The sequence below is a fragment of the Esox lucius genome, chromosome 3 (assembly GCF_011004845.1).
Source record: "Esox lucius isolate fEsoLuc1 chromosome 3, fEsoLuc1.pri, whole genome shotgun sequence".
Classification (NCBI taxonomy): Eukaryota; Metazoa; Chordata; class Actinopteri; order Esociformes; family Esocidae; genus Esox; species Esox lucius.
Window position 1 is genome coordinate 19211829 of NC_047571.1, and position 25776 is coordinate 19237604.

The 25776-nt window shown below is 40.8% G+C and overlaps 3 protein-coding genes across 9 annotated transcripts; 2 read left to right on the forward strand and 1 right to left on the reverse strand.

Annotated features, from left to right (window-relative positions):
• The first annotated feature begins 20 nt into the window (after positions 1–20).
• On the forward strand, positions 21–5046 carry si:rp71-1g18.1 (uncharacterized protein LOC559922 homolog). Its single transcript, XM_020041739.2, has 4 exons — positions 21–432; positions 711–847; positions 1886–1961; positions 2088–5046. The coding sequence occupies exons 1-4, from the start codon at positions 174–176 to the stop codon at positions 3065–3067; spliced, it is 1452 nt and encodes a 483-aa protein (XP_019897298.1). The 5' UTR covers positions 21–173; the 3' UTR covers positions 3068–5046.
• Positions 5047–5242: 196 nt separating this feature from the next.
• LOC105021654 (E3 ubiquitin/ISG15 ligase TRIM25-like) lies at positions 5243–12940 on the forward strand. Of its 4 annotated transcripts, none has more exons than XM_010889460.3 (8): positions 5243–5321; positions 6928–7212; positions 7349–7663; positions 7973–8065; positions 8160–8238; positions 11260–11349; positions 11469–11528; positions 12295–12940. In XM_010889460.3, exons 2-8 carry the CDS (start codon positions 6943–6945, stop codon positions 12816–12818), a joined length of 1431 nt encoding a protein of 476 aa, XP_010887762.2. In that variant the 5' UTR covers positions 5243–5321; positions 6928–6942; the 3' UTR covers positions 12819–12940. The 4 variants fall into 4 exon arrangements, with proteins under 4 accessions (XP_010887762.2, XP_010887770.2, XP_019900078.2 ...); XM_010889468.3 differs by having other exon boundaries at positions 5268–5321; positions 6931–7212; XM_020044519.2 differs by having other exon boundaries at positions 5277–5333.
• Positions 12941–13776: 836 nt separating this feature from the next.
• tox4a (TOX high mobility group box family member 4 a) lies at positions 13777–21120 on the reverse strand. Of its 4 annotated transcripts, none has more exons than XM_010889504.3 (9): positions 21043–21120; positions 18981–19046; positions 18559–18852; positions 18209–18463; positions 16070–16420; positions 15859–15939; positions 14991–15758; positions 14743–14891; positions 13777–14616 (listed from the first exon to the last, which is right to left on the reverse strand). In XM_010889504.3, exons 1-9 carry the CDS (start codon positions 21046–21048, stop codon positions 14559–14561), a joined length of 2028 nt encoding a protein of 675 aa, XP_010887806.1. In that variant the 5' UTR covers positions 21049–21120; the 3' UTR covers positions 13777–14558. The 4 variants fall into 4 exon arrangements, with proteins under 4 accessions (XP_010887806.1, XP_010887797.1, XP_010887788.1 ...); XM_010889495.3 differs by having other exon boundaries at positions 18559–18855; XM_010889486.4 differs by lacking the exon at positions 21043–21120 and adding an exon at positions 19204–19859.
• Positions 21121–25776: the final 4656 nt, after the last annotated feature.

A 25776-nucleotide genomic window follows, 5' to 3' on the forward strand; every position in this document is an offset into this window, starting at 1 on the left:
TTGGGACGCTTTACGTCGTGATGGAATGCTTGTCACTCCCCCAGTTTTTCAACCATGTGGTTGATCATAAACACAGTTTAAATGTCTCTACATTGCGAGATTTTTTGTTTAATAATTTGTTAGATTTTTTTTTATAAATTTCCTAACCTGTGCATTTACAAACTGCAGTCAGCATGTCTGTGTCCGAAGAGATTAATTTTCAAACCCAGATTGCGTCTGTTTTGGATTCACTTGCAAAGGTGGCCGTCGTTGAAATAACAAAACTATTCGAGAGTCGATTGCTTGCTTCGGGAGCCACCATTCTCATTGAAAGGCAGACGGAACTAAATGAAACACTTCTATCCGTGGAGACGGTAAAGAAACATGCCAACAAAGGTGTTCGCAGTATTGGAATTCAAGTAGATGAGACGACGACGTCCTCAGAGTTACCAGGTAATGGAAGTACTTCACCACTAATAGTGCTGCTCACACGAGCGCAGTGAAACATTGTTTATAACCGGAATCTAATTCAAAAGTCCGTGTTCTACTTGTGTGCGCAGGAAGTGCAGTCCTGTTATTGTGTAATGTTTGCATACGTTAACACTGCATAACTTTGTCAAAAAAAAGAAACACTTCATGATCTATATAATAATTTTGCGCTGATCTGCATCATGATATATACAAAAGGAATGTTTGTGTGATTTGCTCTCTACCCCTCCCCCTTCCCTCAGATTTAAGACGGTACTCGTCCTTGGGTGGGGGTAGTGATTCTTTGTATATGAGCAAAGAAAAGTGTTCTGAAGCACGTTACGTCCCTCTGCTGGAGACTAAAACATCTGCTGACATCAAGTTCCCTTTTCTAGAAGAGGTCAGTGTGTTGTTTTGAGTTCATTTGGTTGTGAATCTACAATGTGTATGTTACTGTTACTAGCCCTGATGCCTATTTGACTTGTTGGCTATGAAGCTAACTTGAATACTGCAGCTGACACCTGGGCTGTGCTTAGTTGGTAAACATTCTTCAGTCTTGTTGATAAAAATAGCATTTATTGTTGTGGAAATTTGTTCTCCTTTTTCTGCCTAAAAGGTCAAACTGCGGAGTTTAATTCAATAGCAGACTTTTTAAGGTCATAAAGCTGTGCTGGTCTGCAGAGCAACCGGCTTCCAAGCATCGAACACACTTTTACACAGTATGGTTATACAATGATATTAGGCCTTCCCATTATGCTAATCTCTGGGCGGACCCTTCCCCAATTTTCCACCATTGTTTCACAACCCTCTGGGATCCGCCCCCCAATCCACTGTTAGGAAATGAGGGTGGCATGATATCTCTCAAGATAGTCAAGGACAGACAAGCCACAGGTCCTTCTGTCTTCCATATGAGATAAAAACAACATCCACCCATTATACTAACCATGGGAACAGTAGTGGAGCCAGAGCAAGAGTACAGATAAGATGCCCCCACTGTCCTTGACACACACACAAATCCAAGCCGTGTATCTTATTGTTCATCAGTCTCTCTTTCTTAGCAATCAAATGTGGAAAAATCCAAGACAGGCAGACTGTTTCGAAAACTAGTAATATGAGGCATTAGGCTCAAGTTAAATGCGGTTAAACGATTCATCTGGTTAAACGTTTCATCAATTTACACCCAACTGATATGCAAGTGATTACATGATATGAATAATTGTTCTCTCTGCCCCTCATCAGGTCAATGTGAAATAATATTATGGTTTTATGATAAACCTCTGCATTATAGAGCCGACATTATTTCTTGTTCAACATGTCTGAGAAGCATGAATCTTCTACAGAAAATACATCTGAATATTACAAAACACGTCTTGCTGAATGCGGCAATGTACTGCAAAACCTAAGTAGCTGTCGTTTTGTCTTGTAATCGGTTTGTCAGGATGTGGAGGAGGACAGTCTAGGGCCAGACTCTCCAACAAACACTGAGCCAGAAGGAAAACAAGTCATCTGTACTGGTAAGTACCACATTCATTCTAGGACATGAACACTGTAGACACCAACATAATGTCTGTGTTATGGACAGCAGTCTTTGTATAAGTTGAGGTTACATCTAGCAACTATTGTTTTTGTTTTTTCCCCAGCCTCTGTGGATTCAAGCCACCTTTCAAGTTCTGTTCAAAGTTCCACAACTGAGCTGAAACACCAGCCCCTTAAGACTGAACCACATGATGGACTCGACACAGAAAGCCTGACTAAAGTCTGCCTAATCGTTTCAAAGGCAGAGGAGCAGGATTCAACACCACAGCCAGAATGTATAGAAACGCTTGTCCAGGTGGAGCCTCAGCAAGCCAGTGTGAGCACTGCCAAGGGCAAAGCCTACAGCCCCTCTTCCTCAGATGGGGCTTTGGCTCCTATACAGGCTGGTAGTAAAGTACAGTCTATTGATGTACGGAACCCTTCCTCTATGATAATGAAGAAAAAGAAGGTGGCCTTCAAGTTGGGGAAGAAGAAGAAAAGGAAGGTGGCTCTTAAGGTGGACCAGACCCGCAAGGAGCAAAAATTGACAAGACCCTGTTCAGTACAGCTGGTGAACCTTTTATTGGATCCTAGAGGGAAGAGGCCCAGCACTGGCTACTGTAACAACAGCAAGAAGTGTCCCATGCCAAAGGACCTCAAGACCCACCAGGGCCTCCACACGGGCAGACGTCTCTGCTGCTTCACTCAATGTGGAAACGGCGTCTGGCGGCTTCAGGGCGTCCTCTCCCCGAGCCGCGCCCATGCCTGCAAGATCTGCGGGAAGAGATTCAAGCGCAGGAAGATTCTAAGGAGACATGAGCGCTTCCACACTGGAGAAAAGCCGTACTCGTGTTCCCAGTGCTCCAAGATGTTCGCCCTGCGGAAAAGCCTCCGCAGACACGAGAGGTTCCACACAGGGGACAAGCCTCACCGCTGCACCCAGTGTGGGAAAAGCTTCCGGCTCAGGGACAATCTGAAGGCTCACCTGCGGTTTCACACTGGCGAGAGACCTTTTACCTGCTCCCTCTGTTCAAAGAGTTTCAGAATCCTCCGTAACCTTGAGCAACATAGCGTTGTTGTTCACTCTGATGCGACCGTGAAATAGCTAACTTGCAAGAGAAACAGGACAATGCCAAAGCATCAGTGCTAATCAGCCTTCATTGGCTGGTTATGTAGGCCGCATTACAAAACTGTTCTACCTCTAAGTCAAACTACTAAATATCATTCCTCATTTTAAATAGTGTTATGGTTGTAAATAACAGTTATGACTTAAGATGGGGACAGTGGAAATATCTGAAAGGTGACGGTCAATAATTCTGCATGGATTTGGAATATCTAGAATGATCATATACGGTGTCCTCTAATTATTGGGACAGTGAAGCGTTTTTCTTCTTTTGGCTCTGTATTCCAAAAGTTTGTATTAAAAATCAAACATTTGCTATGAGGTTGAAGTATAGATTCTCACCTTTATTTGATGGAATTTCATTCCTAAAAATGAAAACATTACAAAAACCTACCTCAAAAAGGTCACTCCCATATAATAATATGGTTGAGCCCTAAAGGCCAGCTTGTTTTTCTGCTGTTATGTGCTGTGCTCAACACCCTGAGTGATAAACAGGCCAAGAGAAAAGTTTAAAAATAAAATAAAAAATCCTGCAGATCCACAGCATGTCACACATCTGTGAAATATGGGGCAGTCAATGGGTTACAGACCTCAGGTTATTGCATACAAAGGATATGTGACAAGATCCTAAACAAATGTCCACAATTTTGACCTTATAATAAGCTGCCCTAAAACTTTTGACACTCTGAAATAGGGTGCCTGTGTATAAAGTGTTTTTTCCCCTAAATGGTGAAACCAGTATGTACACAACACTTGAATAAAAGCTATGAATCTATGTCATGCTAATTGTTTGAGTTCACATCCAGATGTTTAAAGTCTAGGTCCAAAAGAAGAAGAAAATGTTTTGCTGTCACAATAATGAACAGGTTATTGTAAGCTTCAGTGGACACTGATGTTATAGACAACCTAGATTCATAGCCAGTCACAGTGTTTTAGTATGAGACGTGTAGGAGTTGTTGCTAATTGAGTGGACATGAGTGAGAGAAAAAAAGCCATGCATTGCAGAACCAATCCAGTGTCTTTGGGGCCGGTCTTCATAATGGAGCAGTACAAGTCTGTGTTGCCAGAACATAAAGGGCGTAGGTTTTGAAAGCAGTGGGTTTAAGGCTTGTCATTGCTCATTGCAGATGGGCTCTTAGCGACTCTTGAAAATAACGGACAGTGCACCATCATAGTTGGGGCGGCTGGAGATCTCGAAAGTCTTCTATTGTGAGACTTGATGGCCATAATGTCCCAATACAGTAAGCCTAGTTCTAACCCAAATAGTTCTTTCAATTAATATTTTTCATTGAGCATGCTGGACTAGGCTATGTCTTTCAAAATGTAAAAAATATAAGATGTTTATTTTGGGTTCCAACCATGTGATGACTAATTGTTCCTTTGTGTATGTTTGTTTATATAAGTAGATTTTAAGGTGGGTGTGACATTTGTATGATGTTTTGTACTTTTTATCGCTTTTATTAAATCATTATTACAAGTACTATTGTAACACTGTAAAACTTTCTCTTGGCTAAGCTATGGTCTCATGTCCTTTCGGAAAGCACATTCCTTTTCCCTGTGTCAAGGAAGTAGAGGCGCTTTCTCTGAAGCACATGATTACTTGAAAATGAAAATAATTGGGAAGTATGATTTAGCCTGTTATTCTGCATCTTTAAATGTCTGTAGAGAAGTTAATTCATTGTAGCTGATGTCTCTGGCTTGGAATTTTCTGAAGATATTATACAAATATTACTAGATTGCTTTTTTGCAAACTTTTTTACCAATTATGCAGTAATGTGTTCCAAATAAAAATATATATTTTTACTGGAGAGTGCTTTTCTGTAATCTTGTATGCCAAAGATAACGTGCACCTTTATAAAAGACCAATCAAATGACGTAAGTTTTATAGATGTTGGTAATGTAATAGTCTTCTGGGAATTCCTGATTGCAATCATCCATCTTGGTTGTGTCTGGCAATAAAAGACCACCTGTAGTATTGTCATCAATGTCTCTTAAAAACACATGACACAACCAGTTCCAATCTCAGTAATCTTTTGTTCCAAAACGTGAATGTAGTATTCTAATGCTTTTAATAACAAAATTATAGCTGTAAAAATATCGTAAATACAGGCAACTTCCTTGTGAGTTGAGTTGAGGTTTGCCCCGCCTCCCAAGGAAGCATAAATACTGTAGTCTACTTTCACTTTGGAATATTTTTACTGCACAGAGGCAAATGCACACAAGCGAGGGCTAACAGGTAATTATACAGGTACATTTCTATAATTCTGTAGAGTGATTAACTTGCACAGACGTTCTATTCACTCACTGCCTTTTTTACACTCCAGCCCTTACACAGACGGCTGATACTGAAATTGACAATTTATAGCACTGTATACAACAGTCAGGGAGAGAGATATGTCGTCAGAGTACCAATGTTGCGCGTGCGCAGACTAGCTCGCGTGAGCGAGAGTATGCGGTGTCTATGGATTATGTGTTGTTAAGAAAGCAGAGACCTTAAGATTGCGAACCGAGATCCTGTTACGCGTGCTCAGAATGGCTCGATAGAACAAGGTTGTATATTGCTGAAAGAGCAGTAAACTCGCTAAAAGAAATCCAATGCCGTATAAATCCAGTAGACAGATCTCTTCTCTAGATATAGGTGTCAGCTTCCTGATAAGATTCTGACTCTTATGATGTATAGCCTGTAGAGTAACACTGTCCGCGTAGGGGTGGTCACCATTTGATTTGTACAGTAGCTTCTAACTGGGTAGTCATTGAGCTGTCGTCCCTCATCCTACATGTAAAAACACTTATTTCATGTAATCGTGGTTCATTGTGAGTTACTCTCGATAACCTACCGATGGGAGAAGGTTCCAGATGAAGGGAGAGAAATATACAGTTTTAGCCAACCCTTTCCTTTGGTTGTTGTGAAAAAGCTGATTGTTCTTAGTTTATTCTCAGTAACAATTTAGCTTTTTCTAGTTTTTGGTTCACATATCTTTCTAACAAAACATAAATTAATTAGGGGTCTGATATCGTTCTGAGTTTTGCTTTCAGTATATGCCCATATGCACACAAACATTTCCTTGTTCAGGTGTGTTGGAAAGGCATTGTTTATTTCATAACTGCTTTCAGCTTGGCAAATTTGTCCACAAACCCTTGTACAGACAAGAATAATTATACATTTGGTTAATGTATTTCACACTACTCCAACATCCCCAAGCTATGCTCTTTTCGATGTGGTGCTCTCCCCCGGGCAAACTAGCCTAAAACGTCTTAATAATTCATATTGTGACGGCCCGTCACCACATATATGAGGTTATTGCATATGTAGGCTACTACAATCATATTTAAAACAATCTATCAGAAAACATTGGAAGATTTGTAGTATATTTTGAATAGCAAAATGCTATAACAAACTTTTAGTGGTTTTAGTATTGAATACTGATCAACATTTAGCCTAAAGATGGAGATTTTGCTATGCAAAATAAAAAATCTAGCAAATTGATAGATTTTTGACCCAGATTTTGTTCAGTTCTAGGCTGATAAACAAGTATAAAACAAAATAATTCTCTAGGCTAGAGTTGGCCTACATTATTCAGGTGTTTATTGATTTCTAACTTGGCCAATAAGTGGAGAAGCAGCTCATATTTAGAAATGTTCTCAAGTGTAATTTCCGGGAGGGCATGCTCAATTTAGTTTATGCGAGCGCAGTACTGGATCTCTGCTCTCGAGGCAAGATACCTGCTGACTGCAATATATAATCTTGCTAGCAAGAGCCCATCTGCACTTTGGCTTCATTTTAGACACTATCCAGTTCATATTCTTAGTTTTTTGCTTCTGTTCCAATCTTCTTTGAACAGCAGGAAGTGTACAAGATGGACGAAAAATCAAAGTGTCCTCCACCAGAGAAATCCCAGCTGGAGGTGATGCTGACATGCCCTGTGTGCCAGGACATCTTTAAGGAGCCACGTCAGTTGCCCTGTGGACACAGCTTCTGTATGGTGTGTCTTGATGGCATGGTAGACTTCGGCTTAGACACACCCTTCCGCTGCCCAGACTGCAGGGCTTACTTTGGGGTCGAAATTCGGGTCCAGAAGAATTATGCGCTGGCAAACATTGCGGAAGACTACAGAGAGAGCTTAAAGGTGTTCCTTTATCTGCTTGTTCACAGTTTTGGTTCACTAGCTACTTTTACCAATTTGGTTGACTTGATTTGACTATGCCACGATTTTGCCATGACTATACTAGTAATTAACTAATTGATTTCTGATGTAATTTAAGGCTAAGAACCCAGGGATTGTGTATTGTGACTGCTGTCCAGAGGAACAGAGCCTGGCAGTGAAGACATGTCTGAAGTGTGAGGTGTCGCTGTGTCAAGATCATTTGCAGCATCACCTGCTGCTCCCTGCCTACATGGGACATCCCCTGGTCAAGCCCTTAGGAGACCTGGACAAGAGAAGGTGCCCTGTCCATGAGGATGCCGTCCTGAAGTACTACTGCTCCATGTCCAAAACATACATCTGTAATATCTGTGCTATGGATAAGAAGCAGATGAACCTCACAATGGAGACCAACAATCTGGGAAGAAAATTGAAGGTGATTATGTTCACTACTAACTTAATTACAACAGTTATAGGAGAGATATGTGTACTGTGATTGTTTGAGCTTCTTTCTGTTCCTGTAACTTTATTTATAACAGTTAATAGGGCGGGGTTCTAGAATTCTTGAATTTCTAGAAGACTGTTGGCTTTTTAAAAACTTTTTAGCATTCATAGCAAAGCTCAAGCTGTCAAGACACATCAATAGATAATGCGTACCACAGTAGTGTTAGTTGCGTAATGTCGGCAGGTGCGTAATTGGGCTGTGTGAATGTATGTATGTGTAAATACAAAGCATGTGTTTCAGGAATTTATGGAGCAGCAGTTCCAGGTGTTAGAGGGAAAGCTTCAGGAATGCAAGGATTCTATAAGAAAGCTGAAAGAGGACTTAAACAATGAAGTAAGTTCCATGTTTGAGTGTACTCTTCTGTAATCCTTTTTCTGTGTTTTTTATTTACCATGCTTTTTCTTCACAATGTTTTTTGTTTGCGCAGATGTCAAATCCCAATGACTCCAGCATTAACACTGTAACGGTTGTGTTGCTATGCCTCTGGTTCATAGCTCTCTATTATGGTGAGTAGATATGACCAGTCACAACTTGGATTTGTGATGCAGTATTCTTACATCACCATGAGTCAGTTCTACCTGACTTGTATAGACCTGCTAATCTTGGCCAAGACAGATAAATAGTATTGCAGATACTGTTGTTAATGTGTAATGACGGATAAACGCGAACCTTAAACCCTAGAACCGTTGAAGCAAGAGAGACCAAACCTACTTTTTTTCACAAATGTAGGCCATCCCTAACTGAAATTATAAAATGTTTATCAGCGTTAGTGAAGATCAATTGTGACTGTACAACTGTCAAGGTTCTGAAAGCAAGGTTCTGTTTTTTAGGACTTAAAATCTTATTTTGTCTGAAACACAGGCACAGGTTAGGACATTTTGGGGCTGAAATGTACAATTGTGTGTCGTCTGCATAACAGTGAAAATTAACATTGTATACCACCAAGAAGCAGCATATATAGTGAAAACAATAATGATCCAAAAATCCCCAGCATACCTTAGATTTCTCAGAGGGCAGATTGTCTATGCATATAAAATTATATTTCTCTGATAGTTAGATAGTGTTCAATTTACAGTGAAGAAAACCCATGTTGTTTTACGTGTTTAGGCTATCCAAACAAAATGATTAAAAGTTTTTCATCTTTTATAATATACAGTTGAGCTCAAAGGTTTGCATGCCCTTGGAGAATTGGTAATATATGTACGGTTTCAAAAAGAAAAGTGAGCAGCCAAAACACTTGTCTTTTATTTCTTATGGGATTCATATTCAACTGTAAGTAAAGTGTCCCATGTGCAGCATTTGTGCAGAAGAATGTACATTTTCTGCCAGTATTTTCTGATAACATGCTGAATTCATCTTGCCATAAATTTTCATGAGATTCCCCGTGCCTTCAGAGCCACACATCAGTGAGCCATCACCATGCTTCACAGTGGAAATGGTATTCTGATAGGCCTTGTTGACCCTTCTCCAAACATAGCAGTTATGGTTGTGACCATAAAGCTCTATTTTGGTCTCATCACTCCAGATTAGTGTGCCACAGATATACACAGATATACACAGATATACACAGATATACACAGATCAGCAGTAACATTATGAACACCTGCCTAGTATTGTGTAGGCCCCCCTTTTGCCGGCGCATTATCCTGCTGAAAGTGGCTAATGCCATCAGGGAATACTGTTGCTATGAAAGGGTGCACATGGTCTGTAGGTAGGTGGTACGTGTCAAAGTAACACCCACAGGACTCAAGGTATCTGAATGGCAGGACCCAAGGTATCCCAGCAGAACATTGCCCAAAGCATCACACTGCCTTCGCCAGCTTGCCTTCTTCCCATAGTGCATCCTGGTATACCATGTGTTCTCCAGGTAAGTGACGCACAAGCACCCTGGCATCCACATGATGTAAAAGAAAACATGATTCATCAGACCAGGCCACCTTCTTCCATTGCCCCGTGGTCCAGTTCTGATGCTCACTTACCCATTGTAGGCGCTTTCGGCAGTGGACAGGGGTCAGCTTGGGCACTCTGACTGGTCTGCTGCTACGCAGCCCCATACGCAACAAATTGCGATGCATTGTGTGTTCTGACACCTTGCTATTCTTCTTTTCCACTGCATGTAACAAGCTCTACTCGGCTCGCCATTTTTGCTTTTCCACTGGCCAAAAGTTGGGATAGTACCTGGTACCAAATACTTTTATAGTACCTGCGTCATTGAGGTTCCAACTGAGCTGAGGCGATACCAAAAGGTGATGTGAAAACACGGAAGACATCTGATTGGACAAGTGTGACTCAAAGCGTGATTAGTCGTCCAGTGTCAGAGAATGGTTAAGACGAGAACCGCACCTGTTTTTGTAACCTACAAATCCTCTGGGATTTTCTATAGGCTAACTGGCATACATTGCACTGGTCAAAGTAGTAGGCAAACAGAAGCAGCCTACCAAGCTTTCTAACAATTTTTGCGGTCTGCAATGTATTTACACCAAAGTTACTGCTCCCGCGTGCTTCCTCGCTACTACCAGTATAAACGCCGCCTTGTGTAGGCTACAGCAGGCTACTCTTGAGTCAGTCGGCGTGGTATTATAGCCGGCAATTAATAAAGCAATTATTTATACCTCTTAATCGAGATGGAAGGGTTATGTAGATGGTTTCAAATGTGTTGGCTTTGAAATCTTAGGTGTATCTTAGGTGTATTCGTAATCTTTTATAGTGCAGGGCGATAATTCAATTCTACCTTTTCACTGTTTTTGAAACAGGGTCTGTAAATCATGGTATCCAGGTTTACTTTTGATTTGCCACGTTCAAAGCTCGTCAATTTAAAAGAAAATTGATGGAGTTCAAGAGATTATTCTGTTCACTGCAGGGTTTACGCATCAGTACCAGCTTTAACTCTTTCAGCAATTTGAGCTATAGCTTGTCTGTTGCATCAATGAGACTTGGCCGACCACAACCCTGTTGCCGGTTCACCGCTGTTCCTTCCTTAGACCACTTTTGATAGGTACTGACCTCTGCAGACCAGGAACACCCCCCAGGAGCTGCAGGTTTGGAGATGCTCTGACCCAGTTTTCGAGCCATCACAATTTGGCCCTTGTCAGAGTCGCTCAGCTCCTTACGCTTGTCCATTTTTCCTACCTCTAACACATCAACTTTGAGGACAGAATGTTCACTTGCTGCCTATTATATCCCACCCACTGACAGGTGCTATGATGACGAGATGATCAGTGTTATTCACTTCACCTGTCAGTGGTCATAATGTTATGGCTGATCGGTGTATATTGCTTAAACCTTTTACGCTAGAGAGATAACCAAACTTTGTTTCATGTAGTTTAGCTTCCCCAACTTCAAAGTTGTAAACAGTTTTAACATAAACAAGCATACTACATTTACTACTGTAAATTTATTTTCTACTTCGATGTTGACTAATTCAACTAATCATGTTGCAGCCCTAATCTAAGGTACCATTCATGTTTACATTGTGGGTGAAGACAGGTGTGTGCATCTGTCTGATTAACATTTTGTCCCCATCACAGCATATAGTTTCTCTGTGGAAAATCAGAATCTTACAGACTCTGTGAAGAAACAGCAGACTCTTTTGTATAATGTCTACTCATCCATGGCAGGTGAGAAGTATTAAGGAATTTCTGTTAATTGAAGGTGATCAAACTTTTAGATTACTGTGTTGTATGGCACCTTATCTTTATTACTGATGTGTAATAGGAGATTACTTATTTGTTTTCAGAATATATGATTGACAGTCCACTGAAGGGCCTTTCAAATAGAAACTCAAGAGAAGGAAACCGTAAGTTGGGATAAATTAGATCTGTAGTCAGACATGGGCACCATTTTGTTACAAATATAAAACATATACTAAAGACCAGTGTATCAAAAAGACATAAAAAATACTTTTGTAAATGTAGTTTGTTTTCTCATTTTAACACCCCAAAATACATTTGTGAGTTATCAGGTCACATCTTCTCCCATACCAGGTCACACAAAACAATTTATTGATGGTGGAGGCGTGTTAAGATGTATTACAAATGTATTGTTACATATTACTGTTTAGATAAAAAAATTAAGTATAAAAAAATGAAATATAGGTTGAAAAACCCTGCTCAGATGTTGCCAATGTTTGCATGCTGCATTATAACACTACCATGAACTAACAGATTAAAATGTGATAAAATTCTAACTAGGTTTTAATCCTATTTAATTTGTTAGATATGTGCCCCATGTTTTCTATCATGATTTTAAACCATTACAGTAAACCATTACATTACCACTCAAAATTTGGAATTGTTTAGATGCCTTCACTATTATTTTACAAAATGGATAGTAAAAATGAAAAAATAACCTTTAATTAGTAGGTGTGTCCAAACTATGTAGCAAAAAAAGGTCTCCAAAAGGTAGGCAAGAGAAATACAATTGGCAGAATACCCTGAAGTGAAGGAATCAAAATACTGCCCATCTCTGTCCATAGAGTTTGTGTGTATATCTATCTGTCTGTCCACAACTAATCTGACCATGTGCACGTGTATTTCTGATCAGCTTTTTTTTTTCCTCCTTAGATGCTCTGACTCTAGACGTGGACTCTGCGAGCCCTTTTCTTATGGTGTCCCCGGACCTCCAGTCTGTGGAGAGACTTGGGAAAAAACAGACCCTCCATGACCACCCTTCTCGCTTCAACAAAGTCCCCCAAGTTCTCACCACCCAGTGCCACTCCTCCGGGCGACATTACTGGGAGGTAGAGGTGGAGGGATACTGGGACATTGCTGTCTCCTACAAGAGTATTAGGCGCAAGGGGACGGAGGGTCCTGCTTTTGGCCTGAACAAGGAATCCTGGAGCATCACACACAATGACAAGGGAAACCTGTTTGCCTACCACAACAAAATAAAGCGGGAGCTCGCTAGGTCTTTGAAAGGCAACAGAGTGGCAGTGATGGTGGACTTTGAGAATGGAACAATCACCTTTTTTGAAGTGGATTTGAAAAATACCAAGCTACACCAATTTAATGCTGAACTGAGTCAGCCTGTGTGCCTTGGATTTGGCCTTTACAAAGTAGACCCTCCCAGTAGAGTCACCATAATTTGATGTGGTAGTAGCCCTACTTATTTTAAAGCACTGGACCAATGAATTTTGAGAATTATGAAGTAGTATCTCAGCTGAATCAAATAATGTGCAATTCTTTTTTATTAAACATTGTATCAACATCACCCCATTTTTGTGCATTTGGAATTATGGCATTGCCTCATCTCAACTTCACAGCAGGTTCTTATCAGACTGCTTGAACACAGATGTTTGTCTCACTTTTTTTTTTTTTTTACTAATTATGTTGGCTTGAGCTGAAAGAACCCAAAGGGTTAAACTTTCTGGGTAAGGGGTAACATGACGGTCAGACTCCCCACAAAAAAGTCTTACAGTAAAAACGTAAACAACACAAATGTAAAAGACACCAAGAGAGGAAGGTCTTATTGCAACACTAATGCATTGAGAATGCCACACTTGTTTGACTTTTTGGGGACCAACATGTATTCCTGAACCTGAACCCTTTTCCCAAAATCCTAATCATGTTTAGTTCTTCGGCTTACCAGGTCGTTTTCTTTGTTTTGTCCATATCGGTCCACTTCATAGAGCAGGTTGGTTGGCCTAGACCAGTTTTCAGCAGTCCCGGAGCAGCTGGTTATCACATTTGAAAGCATGTTTATTTGTTTTTAAGTGTGCAAAGAATTTACCAGCGGACAATAAGTTAGGGGGAGGATCCGCAACTAGCAAAGGTTGTGATCCAAACATGCACAGAAGCTTCTGGACCATTAGTGAGACACTTTTTCTCTCAAGGTCAGATAAAAGACTGATCCGCAGCCTCTCCATCGGGGGATTGTTTCAAGGTTGGTGAGGTTTAAAATAAAACATGACATGTTTCTTAAAAATGTGGACTTTATTTATTTATTTAGTGTTGAGATAAGATTACTTAAACGCTCTCTCCCTACAGTTAGTCAGATATGATGCTTACGCTTTTATCACCAAAAACACAATTCACAGAGACCAGCTGTTTATCTCCATTGCTCTTTTATTAAAAAAGGGAAAAACAAGTCAAATTGACCTTCATTTCTGCAATTGTTTATTCACACTGGACTGGACCCAGTGAACCTTCCTTTTGCAGCAATAAACTAATAAAGTATCTCAGTCCTAGAAGCCCCCAAGCTACATGTAAAAAGAAACAAGGTGTTGCATGATACACCAATTTCCATAATCTGATATTTTCAATATTTCACAGAATATTATTATAATTTTTTTGTTTTCCTGACTCAGTTTCTCTAAAAGGAGACACTGATGTTTTTCAAAAGAATATAGGCAATCAACAAAATATGGGTATCAAATATATTCATCCAAATATTTAGGAATATGGGCAGCCCAATTCTGATATTTGCGTCACTAATTCGTCTTTTGGCTAATCAGAAAAATGATAAAAAAAACTATTTGAAAAGAGATTTCAAAGAACATGTGTCAATTGTGACACAATCTTTCCATGTACCCTCTGGAGCAGGGCCCACTGGAATCCCTCTGATGTCAGATCCCTTCATATAGTATACACCCTCTCATGAAACTATCAGAGTGGTAATATACCTGTTTAAAGGTATGCACATCTAAACAATAAAATACTGAATACAAAACGTCACTCTTCCCACACATTTTATCCTGGCTGTCTCCACTGTGCATGAATCTTTAAATGAATCCCATGTATTTTGTTGACCCATTCTTACCACAGGACCACATTTATCACCCTCTGACCCAACAAGACAATCACAATGTCCCCTTGTCTGGGTTTAGTCTTTACTTGACAGCCATGGTGTTCTGATTCCTGATGGAGCACCAGGCCATGAAGATATCCCTGAGGGAGAGAGGAAAAAAAAGAGATTGAGAAACGAATAATTGTTATAATGCTATCTACGCCAACGCAGCTTCTACTAAAGCCACCCAATCACAACAAACCTTCCTCGCAGAAACTTTTTTTTACCTGCAGTGAGTGGCGACACATTCATTGCTGCAGTACTCCTTGTCCCAGTCGGTGCTCTCTACTGCCGGGTTGGTGCATCCAGCGCGGACACACTGAGTCCGTGGGCCTGAAGCAGCAGCACACGGAGACACACTCAACTCCATTTCCATCTGGAGACAAAGAGGAGAGAGTTGAGGGAGTAGTTGGGAGGAACCATTGGGCAGGACCGGCATATTTAACATGAATATTGGGTGAAAATCTCAGCCCACCTCTCCTGGCGCAAACTCTTCCATAACCGCATCCTCGTCCGCGCTGGTCGTCAAATCATTGGACTTGGCAAACCGCGGAGCCACTATTGGGGTGGAGTATGTTGACGTAGGCACAGTTGTGGTTAGGACAGAGTTGGCGGTTGTTGTTGTCGTGACAATAATCGGCAAGGAGGTGTCTGCCTGCAAAGAAGCCGGGACAATCTTGATCTGTAGTGGAGGGGGAGGTGTGGCTGTGATAGACGCCGGAAGGCCCTGCCCGGCGTGTCCTCCGCGGGGTTTGGCCTGGAGCGGAGGCGGGGCAGGGGAGTGTACCATCTGCTGGAGCCGCGGGGGAGGAGGGGCGTGCTGCATCTGCTGCAGAGGGGGGGGCTGGCGCGGGGCGGCGGGCTGCAGGGTGCGCACGCCACCCGGGAGCACCGTCACCATGGAGGTGGGGATCTGGTGGAGCTGAGCCCCGGCCTGCAGCATCTGCTTGGAGATGATGATCTTGGTGATGGTGGGGGTGGTGGTCAGGGTCAGGGTAGGGATGGGGGCGTTGCTGGGGCCCAGGGAGGGGGGCTTGTGAGCTCCGGTGCGGGAGCGCGTGGTGACCTGGGGGACGTCCAGGATTATGTTGGAGGCGCAGATGTTGGTAATGGTGTTCTGGTCCGAGACGTGCTGCGGGAGCCGTGAGGGCCGGGCAGGTGTCAGGGGTGCCACAGTCGCTGGCTCAGGCACTGAAGGAGGCGGCGGTGGTGAAGACGATGTGTCCATCACTTCAATGGTGGGCTGTGTGAGTGAGAAAAAAATGACAGCTTCTACGAATTAACAAGAGAACATGGTCACAGGTTGACTCACGCAATTTTCAAGTAAATATTAAGAGTGTTACCTGTGACAGCTGACTGGCTCTGTAAGCTGCCAGTGCCTTTAGGTACTCCTTTTTCGCTGCTTCTGTCTTTCTCTTATACACCTAATGGGTACAGACAGTATAATTATGCAATTAGATGCGTAAGTAAGAAGAACATTTTATTTTTCATCCTCAAATGCTGTTGAAATGCTCCAATTGTCCCATATGAATGAGTCAAGAGTATTTCATCTACCTGTTTCTGCTCCTCCCCCAGGCTGTCCCACATTGAGGCCACTATCTTGGACACCTCCCCAAACGTGGCGTTGGGGTTCTGGCCCTTGATGGCCGCCTGGGTGTCTCTGAAGAACAGGGCGTAGGCAGAGACTGGTTTCTGGGGCTCGTTGGGGTCTTTCTTCTTCTTCCCTTTCTTTCCACCTCCGGGTCCTGCTGTAACGGCCACCATGGCTGGCTTGCCCCCGACACGCCTCACCAGGACAGGGGACATGGGGGATGAGAGCATGGGGGAGGAGCCCGGCATGGAAGACAGTTGGGGGAGTACGACAGAGGAGACGGACATGGACATCGGGGAGTCGACAAGCACGCTCTTTGGAATTAAAGTGGGAAGAGCAGACATGGACAGACAGGGAGAGATACGCCAGGTCAGTCAAATATTTCAGCAACCCAAGACGAACACAAACCAACAACACACATCCTACACATGATGGCAAATTTGTGCAAAGGTCAACCTGAGCATCCACAAATAAAATGTGTAATTTCCAAATAAAACTATGTTCCTTATTCACTGCTTTTAGAAGGAGCTCACAGGACCTTGTTTTTTCACTCAAAGCTGTACCCCAGAAGATTGTAGGTAAACAATGCAGAACAAATTGAGTGTTTTGAGATTTGTTTGCATGTTCTATATCAAGGTTTGAACGCAGAGTTTTGATTGGCTGAAAGCACAGATATGACAAAAACTGCATTGGCAATGGGTATGTATTATCAATAAAGCACCTCTGTGTTTTGTGGTATATTGCTAAAAAGCACAGCACCTAGTGCCTTAAAGCTTCAGTAAAAAAAGAGTAGGTAACTGGTATAGACAATGTAACATCCATTAAGTGTTTTAGGAGATGTTTTGTACAACTTGTACCTTAAATCATCTTGACACAAATCAGTAGAGCAAATATTCACTGAGGTCTTACATAATCTATAAGTGGTTCCTCTCTTTCATGGATACTATTTTTTCATGGCGTTGTAATGAATGTGGATGTAATGGATACTAATCTATCACATATTAACTTTAGAAGCTTATGTATTCACCACATTGTCTACTAGTTCTGGGATGCAATTAGACCAGTGTTTCTCAACCCTGCTCCTGGGCACCTCACTGCCCTGCATGTTTTAGATCTCTCCCTGCTCTGTCACACCTGATTGAAATCATCAGCTCATTATCAAGTCCTTCATGAGCTACATCAGGTATGTTAGGGCAGGGAGAGATCTAAAACATGCAGGGCAGGGGGTGTCCAGGAGCAGGGTTGAGAAACACTGAATTAGACCTTTACTGTTGTACTTAGGAAAATATTTTTCTTTAATAGCAATTTTTCATACATGACCGTACTATTAAGACTGGCTTGTGAGGTCTAACATGTTGCGTTGACATTAAAACTTGGTAATACATTGTATTTTATACTAGTCTAGATTTAACTGGCAGCGGTCAATTATGGTATATACAGTGGTCAATGATGGACAAACGTTCCAAGTCACAGGCTCTGGTGCACTTGTACTGCTGTAGCATGGTTTTGAATCCACCCAACTCTTTTTTCAGCAAAACACATTGTCCTCCATCTTTCCCGACTTTCCTGTTCAATAAAGTACGGAAAATGTCTGAAACACTAGTTTAGTGTTTGTTGCACTAACTTGTATACAACACAGGCATATCTGAAATTATGCAATCCTAATTACACTTTCTGTTGACCATCAAAGATCATTCAAAATTACTTCAAAAACGAATCTGTAATATTTAATATTCTAACTGACATCCATAACTTAAAGTAATAGTTGATTATCCAAAGTAATAATAGAAATGGTTGCCAGCCAAGACATTTCTTCAAGATGGCAATCCGTGTATTGATCTATGTTCCTAGAGAGAGCCTTACCATTTGACTGTACAGACACATTTAGACTTTTGCTATTATGTTTAGTCTCTTTAAACAAAATTCTGTTCATGGAACATCCATAAGGCTTCTAATTTGCTTGATGTATCCTAAATTAAATAGTTAGAAAGTCCACTTTTTCAGCTATACACATGTTTCAAATGTGTTTTGTTTGTCCATTCTAATGGACATCAGAGTTGTGGTTTTTTTACCCATAGACAAACATACAAATAGACACTCACCCTGAAGTCATCAATGTCATCATCGTGGAGGGAGCCAGCTGGGGAGGGTGTAGCAGACAGCTGGTCAGGTGACTTAGAACGAGAAAGAATGTTCCCCCCGTGAAGGCCAAGACCAAGCTGAGCGCTCAGCTCTGATTGGTCAATAGTGGTCAGTTGGTTGTGTCCCAAAAGTCCATGATTTATGTCACCAAGTGGGACGTCGATGGTCATTGGAGAGGAGTTGCTGAAATGGGAGCCAATGGAGTGGCCAAGTTCCTAAAGAGAGCGCATTACCATTTGAGAAAAATACATTCTTGATGCTCAAAACTATGATAGCAGGTGTATTCTGGTAATGTAAGCACATTATTTACCACCCCCAGTGTTGAACTGAGCAGGGCCCCCCCTCCAGGCTGGCTCATCACCCCTAAGCTCAAGTGCTCCAGGCCCTGAGAGTTAGGGTTCACATAGGTGGATGCAAAGGAGGGGTCATTGCCCCCGACTACAGCATTCCTTGCAAGGCTTCCAACCCCAGAGGGACCTCCTGCTCCCCCTGACAGCACCCCAAAATGGGACACCACGTCTCCCACACTGATGGCCGAGTCTGGGTCCAGGGAGATGGGAGGGATCTCAAACACTTCATCACCAAGACTGGGAGTATGGAATGTCTGCTAAACAGAGAGAAAGAAAAGAAGCACTGTTAATGGAACAGATAGACTACATTAACATGTTAGGTCTGAATGTATTGCATAGGTAGCGTGGAATGTATTGAAGCTTTTATGGTCATGAAACCCACCTCAGAAGAGAGAAAAGGATGACTTGCCCCGGAGATGGTAAGGTAAGTATCACTGCCTCCTGGAAACTGATTAAAAAGAGACATGGGATTTAGTACTCAAGCTTCCACAAGACAATTGGTCACTCTGACTCAATTATAACAGACACTGGCCTGCTTCAGACTCACATAGTTTTCACCCAAGATGTAAACAACCTCTCCTTGCTTACACACATATGGTTCATACCTTGTTAACAGGGTCATATCCATTATAAGCCTGCGTTTCCAAAAATTCCGGGTCAACGTTTTGACCAGTGCCATCAGAGAGGTCAGAATAAAAATTAAGATCCATATTGACAGACTAATCGAAATTGTGCGTTTTGACCACGGATCTAGCTTGAGTGGCAAACTCTTAATAATGCAATTGAGTTTCCTAGCTAGATAACAATCATGCCAGACGCTTACACGAATTAATCCACACTTAAATAGGGTAGCTATATTCGCTATTATCGATGGCTGTAATAACTATATATAGCCCAACAAATGTTATCTACGTAACTTCGATTTACAAAATAACATTTCTGACTTATTCAGCATTCTCAGCTAGTTACTTAATATTTAGTTTATTAGACTTGTTAGCTAGCTAACGTTAGCAAGCTAGCCAGGAATGCTAATGTTAGCCTCAAATTAAGCATTCCGAATTCTCACGTTTGCTGTTATTTTTTCAAAACAAATGATGGGAAAGACTTTCGTTCGCCACAATAACCTAAATTTGACCGAACGATATTTAACCACCTTGCTATAAGGCAATTGTTAAAATCACGTTGCTATGATTCATTCATGTCCCTACTCAGCAAGCCAAGCTCGACCGGGCTCAACGCACTGAGCTACTCGAACTAGTCTGTTTAATCGAGAGCAGAGGCATGGATGATGCATGCAATTCTGAGCAGAGGAACGCTACATAATGGCGTCTGTGAGTGCACTGTGGCATCTAATCAGAGGAACGTTGTAATATCGAGTACAGAGCCCAGTAGCGGCAGATATTCTAAACAAAATTGGTAGCCCTATCGAAAACATCTGTAATTTCAAGGAGTTCATATTATTTGTCTACTATTTCTAGAAATTGGCAAAGATACTGTGCATAAAGCCACCTGTTGTGTTTTGTTTATGATACTATAACGCCAAGGTGGGGACTGCTCTGCCATTTGCAGTTGTAGAATGTTTGGAGCCTTCATAGGACTCGCCTACATGGGTTCAGGGCTCCTGATGTGGCCATACACCACATCAGATGTAGTGAACTCGGTAGGCCTTTTTACGTGTTATCTCTGTTTATTTCTCATAACTAAGTTGGTTCGAGACATGAATGCTGATTGTCTAAAAACAATGGTAAAGCAAATGGAATACATTTAGGTAACCGTTGCTTCGTTTATTCACATCACAAGGTAATATTTCTCATCCCAACACTTCTTCAAAATGAAGCTGCCCACATTCTTAGAGGTTACATTTATTGGACGCTAGTCCTCTGTAAAGCTTTATGGTAGAAACTCCATTCCAATGCTTATGATGATGGAAAAAAAATAATTCAGTAAATCACTCGACATGCATAATCGAAAAGGCATCCCAAAAATAAGAAAACGTAGTGTGTCGTTGTGTGAAGTCTTGTCACCGATCATCTTAGAGGTACATGACAAAGCAAAACAAAAGGATGTAAGAGTTCAGTGAGATGATCTCTTGTTAACAATGAGGCTATTACTTGTACAATTTCCCTAAATATTGTCATACTAGTAAAAACGTGCGTTCATAGGTTGCCATATGAGTTATTCGTCAGTGGTGTATTCATTCCACAAAACGTTTCTAAACTAAAACGTTTGTTGGGACTAATAAATACTCCCCTAGTTTAACAAATGACAGCCAGTAATCCATGGCACCGTCAAAAATTAGGGAAGTTGACAACACAAGCTTGCTGGCTAAAGCTAGTACAAGTGGCAAGATGGTTGAAAGGATCAATGCGTCCAGGAGACTTAATCCTACTTCATATCCAATAATAATAGCTTTGTTCTCTGGTCGCATTCATTACATATCTTACCTCCATCCTCGTACTACATCGGTCTGCTGGTTTACAAAAAATAAGAATGTTCCATACACTTGGCTTCCGGGTTTCCTTGATTCGGGGAAATGACGTAATTTCTAAAGATTGCTTTGAGTTTTGTTAGTGATAAACTTTTAAATAACGATTAATCTGATAGGAAATGAATGCCATAACATAACAAAAATGCTCATGTATATGAGTCAATCAGTAAAAACGTTATTTTATTGTCATTGTCAAATTGTGCAATGCAATCTAATACAAAAAAATATGTTAGCCTATATTTAGGCTTGACACACAGTTAATTAGATCAGATACATTTGATTACAGAATTTTTTAACATTGTGCAAAGTCAGCCTATATGTAACACTATTTGCTAGACTACAAGCTAAAGTACTGGTCTTGGTTGCTGAGTGAGAAGCAGTCCGAAGCGTTTCTTTAGTGTCACTCTGTGACGAGAGAACTTGTCGGAGAGAACCGGGCCGGATGGGCCGAGCTCGTGGGCTGGCCCAAAGGGTCCACCTTCTGAGATTTAGCGACAGAGTGGTTGGTATGTTAAGTCATATCATATGAAAAGAAAATGTGAGAGTATTGAGGAATTAATAGCAGTTATATGTAGGCACATCCAGGGATACGAATAGCCTATTACGAAAAAATAAAGCAGTCAGCCTACACATTCAACGTTAAAATGTACACTAGCAATACGTTTATTTATACCAGATCACATTTTCAATACAGAATGACATCCGTATGCTCCGTTTATATAATACACGCAATATCCTAAAACGCTGCTATTTTAGTAGGAAAAGGGGCATATTGTTTTTATGTCAGGGCGTTAATACACTGTCAATCTGGACATATGGAACAAAACCTACAATTATTATGTTGAAAAACGCAATTATTCTAGTAAGGTTATAGCATAAGTTGAAAACGATCGAGTGATTAACACGTAAAAGAGCAATAGGGCATTTTAAACAGTTATTACATTGTTATATACACTTAGCCTATTAAGCTTAAAAATACTTTAACTGCTCAATCAGGAGTCGGAGTCAGAGGTAGAGAGCACCGGGTATAAATTATTAACCCTAACAAAGACAGCTGTTTGGCAACTGTCTACGTCCAACAATATCAGCTAACACCATAAACACTTGACAAACTCTCTTAGATCTGTAGCTAACATATATCTGACGTTACGGTTCTCTGTCATTCACACAGGGGTAGAGCCAAAAGACCCCACCTTATAAGCTACAACCAGAGACTCCTGGACACACCTCTGCTGTACCCGAGCCCCCCTCGCTGCCGGACATCCCACCTGGTAAACAGCTCCACCTAACTGTAAGGTCCCGCGCTCTAATGAAACATAACTGAACAACTTAGAACATCACTTTAAATGAACACAGGGTTGTCACAATACATTGTGTTATTACACTGACCACCATTACCTCATTCAGCGTAACACATCTCGTTTGCATAGAGTTGATAGGGCTGCTGATTGTGGCCTGTAGAATGCTGCCCCACTCATCTTCAACTGATAGGGGAAGTTGCAGCATATTGGAAAGCCTTTTCTAATCAGTGATTAGGTGGAGGGATCCATCCTTTGTTATCTGATCATTGATCCAAATGTTCATTGGAATACCCAAAAAACGTTGTTGTGCACATTTCCTAATGAAGTTTCCTTTAGGTGCTTAGCCTTATACCATCGATCATTCAGTGGGATTTGGTCCAGAAAATGTGACAGGAATTTGAATAGTTCACAAGTGAATGCCGACTGTCTTTTTTTCTGTGTTGACTGGGAGTTTCCACAGCACAGGAGTTTAAAACGTATGGAACATATTTTTTATTTTTCTTACAAATATTTCTTAATATTAAACCAATGTCACTTTACAATAATCTTTTTGGAGTGTCAGCAGTGCTCGTTTCAAGTCCTCCTGCAACATTTACAGTTTTTCCCGATTGCTAACACAAAGTGAATGCTTAGACCAAAGCATGAAAACCCTACCTTTTGCAAGCTTGTCTTACACACAGGGACCAAAGGTATAAACACATTTTCAGTTTTGCACTTGATAATTCTGCAACACACATTGTGCAAAACATTACACACAATTTTGTACATTACACTTTGTTCAATAATGAAACCCCTTGCAGTCATTGGGAAAACCCTTTCATTCAATAAGCAAAACACACATGAAATTGGCACATTTTACAACATTTAAACTGTAACTAAACACCAATCAGTCATACTAACCTTTCTGGATGCATTACTTACTACAGTTAGACAGGACAGACCAGAGCAGCCCAGGTATGTTGTCATCATTTGTTAGTTTCCACCAGGCTGCTCTGGTAAACCAACCACAATAATTTGAACAGTTTTCTATCTGTCCCTTATTCCCCATTTCTCAATACGATTGAGGAATTCTTTTCAGCTTGGTGTTGGAAAGTATATGACCACCAATCACATCTCCTGCCTCTTCTGCAAGCAAGGGATGAGGCATGCGGAGACACTGAGGTGGGGTCGACTGTACTCCCTAAAATGACTGTACAAACTTTTCTATTTGTTGTTGTTATTAACACCTGCAATAGCAAACAAATAATCAAATTTTCGGTTGCTTGAACTGTGAGTAGATTTACTGCACTTGAACAGTTTTTTTACAGAGGCATGTATGAGAAAATAAAGACCTACAAAGTACAAATGACAGCAGTGTTTTGAATACAGCTGACCAGTGTTTTGTTGCTGCTTTGAATGTCTAATGTGCATGTGCATTTCCTATTGATCCAAAAATGACCTTTTGAATTATGTTTCATTTTGATTGTTGAATGTAATTTTGACGTGACAGATGTTAATCTCCAAATGTTGTGTTTAGTTTTCCTGTGTGTAAAGTTTAGACATGATGAGCCCAATTTAGAATTTTTTTAGCAATTGGGAAAAATTGTAAATGGTGCTTATGTCTAGACTCTAGACTTTGACAACACTGTAATTATTTTGTTTTTAAACCACCCTGATGTAGTCTTGCTTGTGGGTTTCAGATAATTGTGTTGTTGCATGACCCAGATGTGCTTCAGCTCACAAACGGATAGCCTGATATTCTCCTATAGAATTCTGATACAAATCCGAATTTGTGTTTCTTTAGATTATGGCAAGTTGTCCAGGTATTATTGCTGCAAAGCATCCCCAAGCCATGACACTGCCACCGCCACACTTGACCGTGATATTAGGTTTTAGATTGTGAATTTGCAGGGTTTGTTTTTGGCCAAACATAACAGGACCCATCATCCAAAATGTTCCACATACTCTGGAGCATCATCCAGGTGCTTTTTCTCCAACCTGAGACAAGCATTCATTTTCTGAGTGAGCAGTGGTTTCAGCCTTGCTACTCTGCCATGAATCCAATTTTGGGAAATAACTTTTTCTCACCTGAAGATTGCACATTTGTTTACTTAGAACACAAAACAATTGAAACAAGCAGCAAACTTAATGTCATTTCCTCTCAGACCCCATCTATATATTACTACAACCCACAAAAGATCTGCCCAAATACAATGTGAAGAATTCAAAAATGTAGAAAATGAGACTGGTGGCAGTTAAAATACTTGGGTGAACTGTTTGAATAACTGAAACAGAAATAACTGAAAAGCAAAATGGCAATCTGCTTTGTTCGTGTTTGTAACAGACTGTATTTGACCAAAGAAAACTGCCTGCAAGTTAATAGTGAATTTGTGTTGGAGGTTCTCCACTGCTTAAGTGACGGTCTGGGTGAAACATCTACAAGAAAAAGAAAAATGCAGTAAAATATAAACTGAAATTACACGCGGCTTATCTATTTATTTTTCCTGCTCTTGTGGTATGAATATTTCACATCAATTGTGAATTAATTTAGCAGACTTATTTTTATAGAATAACCAGTACACAAAATATCCCCAAGGTCCCCCTAAATGCGTACTGGTTTCATATCTTGTAAAATGACTGGAGGGATCTATTTACTCAGTCGTCAGCAATAAGTGATAACGGACCACCCTTTGTTCAAGTTGGTAGGGATAAGGTGGTGGTTTCAGATTGTCTCAATTTATTGTGAAAGCTAGTAAGAGTGGTCTTCACTGTGTAAGTTTTAGGCTACCAGACTTAGTCATTTATCTGAGCAGTAAGAGGCCACACAAAATTCTGACTTGTTTCATAAACATATCATTGCATTTTCCTCAAAATAAAACCGCTTAATGCTCAGATAAATGGATTAAACCATTTTCTCCATCTTGCACAGTACTGTAAATCGCACAAAGTATCCCAAATTCAATATTTTGTGAAAAATGTGTCATTAAATAGCTCATATCGTGCAGCCCTTCCAAATACGATCAAGTTACTGCAGGGAAAAAAAAAAAAAGCCACCTCCAGCGGATATATTGAAGTCTTGACTAGTACTTAGCTAATTTAAATGTCATGCTTAATCTTTAAATGGATACACAGTAACAAAAATGCAACACTACCTCAGTTTCATCCTGTGCAGGTCCACAGTGAAAAAATGTGCAAGACAACAGATGCACTTCCTTCAGCTCTCGTAGTATTTGATCTCTCAGTATTTGATGTCAGTATATTTACACTGGTCATTTAGCTCAGTAGAATTAGTGCCATCAGTAGCCTTAAACATAACAAACCTGTCCGCTCGTCTCACACAATTGTCCTCATATATACACAACCCATTACTTCTTATCCTGTCTTCTCGAAGATGTAGTGATTATGTAGGA

Coding starts and splice junctions, on each gene's coding strand:
- si:rp71-1g18.1 (XM_020041739.2), top strand. CDS start 174: ATGTCTGTGTCCGAAGAGATTAATTTTCAAACCCAGATTGCGTCTGTT. Junction 433..710: donor GACGTCCTCAGAGTTACCAG/GTAATGGAAGTA, acceptor CCCTTCCCTCAG/ATTTAAGACGGTACTCGTCC. Junction 1,962..2,087: donor AAAACAAGTCATCTGTACTG/GTAAGTACCACA, acceptor TTTTTTCCCCAG/CCTCTGTGGATTCAAGCCAC.
- LOC105021654 (XM_010889460.3), top strand. CDS start 6,943: ATGGACGAAAAATCAAAGTGTCCTCCACCAGAGAAATCCCAGCTGGAG. Junction 8,066..8,159: donor AAGAGGACTTAAACAATGAA/GTAAGTTCCATG, acceptor TTGTTTGCGCAG/ATGTCAAATCCCAATGACTC. Junction 8,239..11,259: donor GTTCATAGCTCTCTATTATG/GTGAGTAGATAT, acceptor TCCCCATCACAG/CATATAGTTTCTCTGTGGAA.
- tox4a (XM_010889479.3), bottom strand. CDS start 19,308: ATGGATCTTAATTTTTATTCTGACCTCTCTGATGGCACTGGTCAAAAC. Junction 18,464..18,558: donor TCAGTTCAACACTGGGGGTG/GTAAATAATGTG, acceptor CGCTCTCTTTAG/GAACTTGGCCACTCCATTGG. Junction 14,617..14,742: donor TGTGTCGCCACTCACTGCAG/GTAAAAAAAAGT, acceptor TCTCTCCCTCAG/GGATATCTTCATGGCCTGGT.